Source organism: Mobula birostris, chromosome 16 (genome assembly GCF_030028105.1).
Source record: "Mobula birostris isolate sMobBir1 chromosome 16, sMobBir1.hap1, whole genome shotgun sequence".
NCBI classification, from domain to species: Eukaryota; Metazoa; Chordata; class Chondrichthyes; order Myliobatiformes; family Myliobatidae; genus Mobula; species Mobula birostris.
In genome coordinates this window covers 78,405,598-78,411,597 of record NC_092385.1, presented here as the reverse complement: position 1 = coordinate 78,411,597, position 6,000 = coordinate 78,405,598, and the positions used below count along the sequence as shown (strand labels likewise).

General features: G+C 38.8%; 1 protein-coding gene across 1 annotated transcript in view; it reads right to left on the bottom strand.

The window, feature by feature from the left end:
• Positions 1-473: 473 nt before the first annotated feature.
• LOC140210897 (interactor of HORMAD1 protein 1) overlaps positions 474-6,000 on the bottom strand; it is a 47,497-nt gene continuing 41,970 nt past the window's right edge. The window contains exon 8 of the mRNA XM_072280162.1: positions 474-2,089. Within this exon, the coding sequence (XP_072136263.1) occupies positions 749-2,089 (1,341 nt within the window). The 3' untranslated portion in view covers positions 474-748. The remainder of the gene's footprint in view (positions 2,090-6,000) is intronic.

Below are 6,000 nucleotides of genomic sequence, written 5' to 3'. Positions count from 1 at the left end.
TGTGCCAGGTGATAAGAACTTACATAAAGAATTACCAATTGCTTAATAAGTCATACAATCAAAATTTTGTTAATTTCTTTGCATAATACAAATGGATGTTTATTATTTTTAAACAAAAAAGAGTCAGATAGATACATTGGTTTACATTTCAGATCCACTGGTTTCCTTTGATAGACTATTGCACATTACAATGGAAGCAGATTCTTAGCACCAGTTTGACAGCTGTAAGACATAGAGTGCCTATGCAATAAAAAAGAACAATGCAGAAGAGAATACAATAAAGACAAGTGTAGACTTAAAACTGTACAGGAAAAGTATCTGTAAATGTACTGTATCTGTACTGTAAATCTATAGCCTATAAAATTTAAGGTAACTAAATAAAACAATGACTATAAAAATGTCAGGTCTTTCAAAGCTGACAGAATAAAGAAAATTAAAAAATTTAAAAGATCATAAGAATTTCTAATCAACTATCACCGACTTGACAGAAAAGGTAAAGTATCAACGTTATGAATGTCGATGAAGATACTGTAGTTTTAAACAATGGTCAAGAAACACCAGCTTCAATGCATTAATTTTTACATTAATCCAATCAACATAAACTGAAGGCACGTGTTATGCATAAAAGTAAGCAAAATGATATAATTTTACTTTTAAAAATTAGTAGTATTTTAATTTTCATGTTATTTTTTTTCCACTTTGTTTCCATTTTTTAAAGAAGTTTGATGAAACACAATGTAATTACTTCCTAATCAGAGTCGTCACTGCTGCCAAAAAAGTTAAGCTGTGTTTTATTCTGTGCTTCTCTTCCATGTGCAATGTTTGTTGGACTATCATAGTACTCCTCATGACTTGGAGTTGGAGTTAAAGGACTAAACCATGACTGAAACACATGGTCAGATTCCATACCATTCTGCAAAAAGCCCTCTTGAAAAGAGCTTGGAGGTTGCCGTGAAGGATTTCTCTTCACTAGTTCAGGAATCTCGTTCTTTCCTTTCTGCTGCTGTGAGTAATTTCTTTTCTTCACCTGTTCCAGCCAGATCTCATCTTTCACATGCAGTCCTTCTAGAGGGTATCTTCGCTTTTCATAAGGTGACTTGCCAAAGATACTCTTTTCACTACCATTTGATTGCTTTGGTCCAGCTGATGTAATCTTTAGTTCAGTCAAAGTAGCTTTTTTCAAACTGACATTAATCCTGTTTGACTTATTTGATGCTTTGATGAGCTTGTCCTTTTCCTTGAGTGAAATGCAGTTTCTTATTTTAGTGGGGCATCTTCTGGTCCCAATCTTTTTGCATGTCACAGCACTGCCAAAAGTGGTTTTTCTATTCCTCATGGTTGTGTCCGGCCACCTGGTATGACCATCATTATGTTTTACACTTGGACTGAAGGAAACAATACCCCACTTGTTTTCTTTATTGTTATGCATTTTATGAAAAGGGGTAGATTTGCTCTTAAAGTCATTCTGGCCTTCAGCCAATTTAACATCACCAGGAGTAAATGCTTGGGAAAATAGCCCATTTGTAACACTGACAGGATGTACAGATGTTATGTGATTTGAGTTAACTGCACTGGAACATGTAGAAGTGTCTTCATTTCTGTCTTCACAATCTGAAGCTGCAGTGAATTTTTTGGGAACAAAATCACATGGCCTTGATCTAGGACTCTCTGATAAAATGTTCTGGTGAACATTAAGATGAACATGGTTACTACCATCTGGTAACATGTCTGTACACACAGCTTTGCTGCCATGAAGCTGATAGTTGTCTATTAATGCAGGCTGATGTTGGGATGATGTTCTACAAACCTCTGTACTTTCATAATAAGCTTCTCTCTTGCTAACAATGCAGAGGTTACTTGTACTTGGAGTTGTTTGTGTCATATTATTCTGTACTTGGATGATAGGATTTGTGGTAGAAGTAAGCTTATGAAGCTCTGATAGCATTTCAGTAAACTTAAGGTGGTCTTTAAACCAGCTGAACTGCTCACATATTTTCTGATGTTGTTGACATTGTGACTGTTTCATTCCATCCAAACACTCCTGCACTAACTGTAGTTGAGTTTTAAGATTACTCATTTCCATCTCCTTCTACAAAGAGAAAAGAAAGCACATTGTAAGTTCAGAATTCAAAAAGCTCAGATCCCCAAAATTAAATTTTCAAACACTGAGATTCAAAGGTACAAGCCTAAATTTGAGTTTCTTCCAGCTAAAACTCGGTATGTACAGCATCAGCATAGTTGAAGAAAATAACATGAATAATAACTTATGTGCTTGAATGAAACCAGACATTATGTTTAATGGCATTCTGTTAACATAGAGGAAGCCATTGAGCTCTTGAACCAGAGGGGATAACTTCACTTAACTTCAGTTAACTTCATCTGCCCCATCACTGAATTATTCCCACAACCTATGGACTGACTTTCAAGGACTCTTCATCTCATGTTCTCGATATTTATTGCTCATTTATTATTATTTCTTTTGTTCTTTCTGTATTTGCACAGCTTGTTGGCTTTTGCACATTAGTCATCTGTCCATCCTGTTGGGTGCAGTCTTTCATTGATTATATTGATTTTCTTGTTATCTACTATGAATGCTTGCAAGGAAATGAATCTCAGGGTTGTTTATAGTGACGTACATGTACAGTACTTCAATAATAAATTTACTTTGAACTTTGAATATTTTTGAACTTCAATGAAATAAAGTCATAGAGCGGTGCAGCCAGATCATGACTCCCATCTAAGCCAGTCCCAATTTCTCATATTTAACCTATATCCCTCATATCGTTTCCTATCCATATCCAGGTACCCGTTCAAGTACCTTTTAACTATCATTTATGTATTTACCTCAGCCACTTCCTCTTGCTGCTCATTCAATATAATAACCACCCACTGAGTGAAAATATTGGGAAAACTAAAACCAATCATAGAAAGATAGAAACATAGAAAATAGGTGCAGGAGTAGGCCATTCAGCCCTTCAAGCCTGCACCGCCATTTATTATGATCATGGCTGATCATCCAACTCAGATCCCTGTACCAGCCTTCCCTCCATACCCCCTGATCCCCGTAGCCACAAGGGCCATATCTAACTCCCTCTTAAATATAGCCAATGAACTGGCCTCAACTGTTTCCTGTGGCAGAGAATTCCACAGATTCACCACTCTCTGTGTGAAGAAGTTTTTCCTAATCTCAGTCCTAGATCCTCAAACCGTGACCCCTCGTTCTGGACTTCCCCAACATCGGGAATAATCTTCCTGCATCTAGCCTGTCCAATCCCTTTAGGATTTTATACGTTTCAATCAGATCCCCCCTTAATCTTCTAAATTCCAACGAGTACAAGCCTAGTTCATCCAGTCTTTCTTCATATGAAAGTCCTGCCATCCCAGGAATCAATCTGGTGAACCTTCTTTGTACTCCCTCTATGGCAAGGATGTCTTTCCTCAGATTAGGGGACCAAAACTGCACACAATACTCCAGGTGTGGTCTCACCAAGGCCTTGTACAACTGCAGTAGTACCTCCCTGCTCCTGTACTCGAATCCTCTCGCTATAAATGCCAGCATACCATTCGCCTTTTTCACCGCCTGCTGTACCTGCATGCCCACTTTCAATAACTGGTGTATAATGACACCCAGGTCTCGTTGCACATCCCCTTTTCCTAACCCGCCACCATTCAGATAATAATCTGTTTTCCTATTTTTGCCACCAAAGTGGATAACTTCACATTTATCCACATTAAATTGCATCTGCCATGAATTTGCCCACTCACCCAACCTATCCAAGTCACAAGATTTATCTATGTTATTAGCATCATGGTCATACAGTATGGAAACAGGCCTCCAAGTCTATGGTAAGCATCAAGCACCTATTTGTAGAAACCCTATAAAATTCATTTTTATATATTGGAATGGACATTAATCAAAATTCAGTTATGTTTTACAACTCTTCAAATTGGAATGTGTTTGTTGGTTTCAAAACTCAGCCCAAAAATGCCAGCACTTTGTCTTGCACATATAGTCACAATGTAAAGAAGCATGTCATAGAAACAGTCTCTTTAACCCATTAGATGCAGGCTGACTAAGATGCCTCATCCAAGCTCGTCTTATTTGCTCACATTTGCCCATTGCCTTCTAACCTCTTCAGTCCAACTGTTTTTAAGGATGTTATTATTTGGAGCAGCACAGTAACCTAGTGGTCAGCAGAAAGCTTTACAATACCAGCCATCTGGGTTCAATTCCTGCTGCTGCCACTCAGGAGATTGAGCATTCTCCCCATAACCACGTGGCTTTCCCACAATCCAAAGACCTCAGTTTGTAGGTGAATCGGTCACTGTAAATTGTCCCGTGATTAGGCTAGGGTTAAACAGGGGATTGCTGCGCTGGAAGAGCCTCTTCAATGCTGTATCTTGACAAACAAATAAATAAACCTGTCTCAGTCACTTCCCCTAACAGCTCATTCCACAAAGATACTGTTACTGAGATTTACCCCTTAGTAATGATGATCAGTTAGGCACAGAGAGAATCTGTATTTACTGACTCAGTTCAGAACCGAGTGAATCCCTGTGGGTGAACCTACTAGGTATCCCTGACCATCCATGAACAGTCAAAGAATAGAAAAAGTAATACCCGGGAAAGGACTCTATGCTGACGAGGTGTTCCTCATCTGATCACCTCGTATCTAACATAGGGTCTTGCACATCCGCAATGGTTAGTCTTAAGAGAGCTGTTGCTGCCTGTGCTCCCAAAATTTTCATTTTTATTCCTTCCCTTATCAGATCAGCCTCTGGTATTTTAGTTTTGTTGGCTCAAGGTCATCTGACCAACTTGTGCCAGTTTTCATTGAATGTAGCCCAGGGCTACAAAAATATTGTTTTACGGCCTTTGCCTTCAACTTCGTACCTTAAGTGACTTCTTTTGATCTATTCAATTTTGACTAGTTCAAACAAGGTCACCCAGACACTGGGTAACAAGATCACTGATTCACAAACACAAGAAAATCTGCAGATGACAGAAATTACAAGTAGGATAGATAAAGGGGATGCAGTGGACATTGTATATTTGGACTTTCAGAAGGCCTTTCACAAGGTGCCACACATGAGGCTGCTACTAAGTTAAGAGCCCATGGTATTACAGTAAAGTTACTAACATGGTTAGAACATTGGCTGAATGGTAGGAGGCAGCCAGTGGGAATAAAAGGATAAAAAAATAAAAGGAATAAAAGAATAAATGTTCGGCACAACTTTGTGGGCTGAAGGGCCTGTATTATGCTGTAGGTTTTCTAAGTTTCTATTCCTTTTCTGGTTGGCTGCAAGTGAATAGTCGTGTTCCGCAGCAGTTGTTGTTGGGATCTCTTCTTTTTATGTTGTATTTAAATGATTTAGATGATGGAATAGATGGCTTTATTGCAAAGTTTGCAGATGATATGAAGATTGGTGGAGGGGCAGATAGTGTGGAGGAAACAGGTAGGATGCAGAAGGATGAAGACAGATTAGGAAAATGGGCAAGAAAGTGCAAATGAAATACAATGTTGGAAAATGCATGGTCATATGCTTTGGTAGTAGAAATAACTGTGCAGACTATTTTCTAAACAGGGAGAAAATCCAGGAATCTGAGATGCAAAGGGACGTGGGAGTCACTGTGTAAAACACCCTGAAGGTTGTCTTATAGGCTGAGTTGGTGGTGAGGAAGGCAAATGCCAAGTTAGCATTCATTTCAAGAGGTCTAGAATACAAGAGCTGGGATATGATGCTGAGGCTTTATAAGGCACTGTTGAGGCCTCATCTTGAGTATTGTGAACAGTTTTGGGCCCCTCATCTTGGAAAAGATGTGCTGGCATTGGAGAGGGTTCAGAGGAGATTCACAAGGATGATTCCGGGACTGAAAAGGTTATCATACGAGGAATGTTTGATGGCTCTGAGTCTGTACTCACTGAAATTTAGAAGGGTGAAGGGGGGATTTCATTGAAATCTTTCAAATATTGAAAGGCCTAAACAGAGTAGATGTGG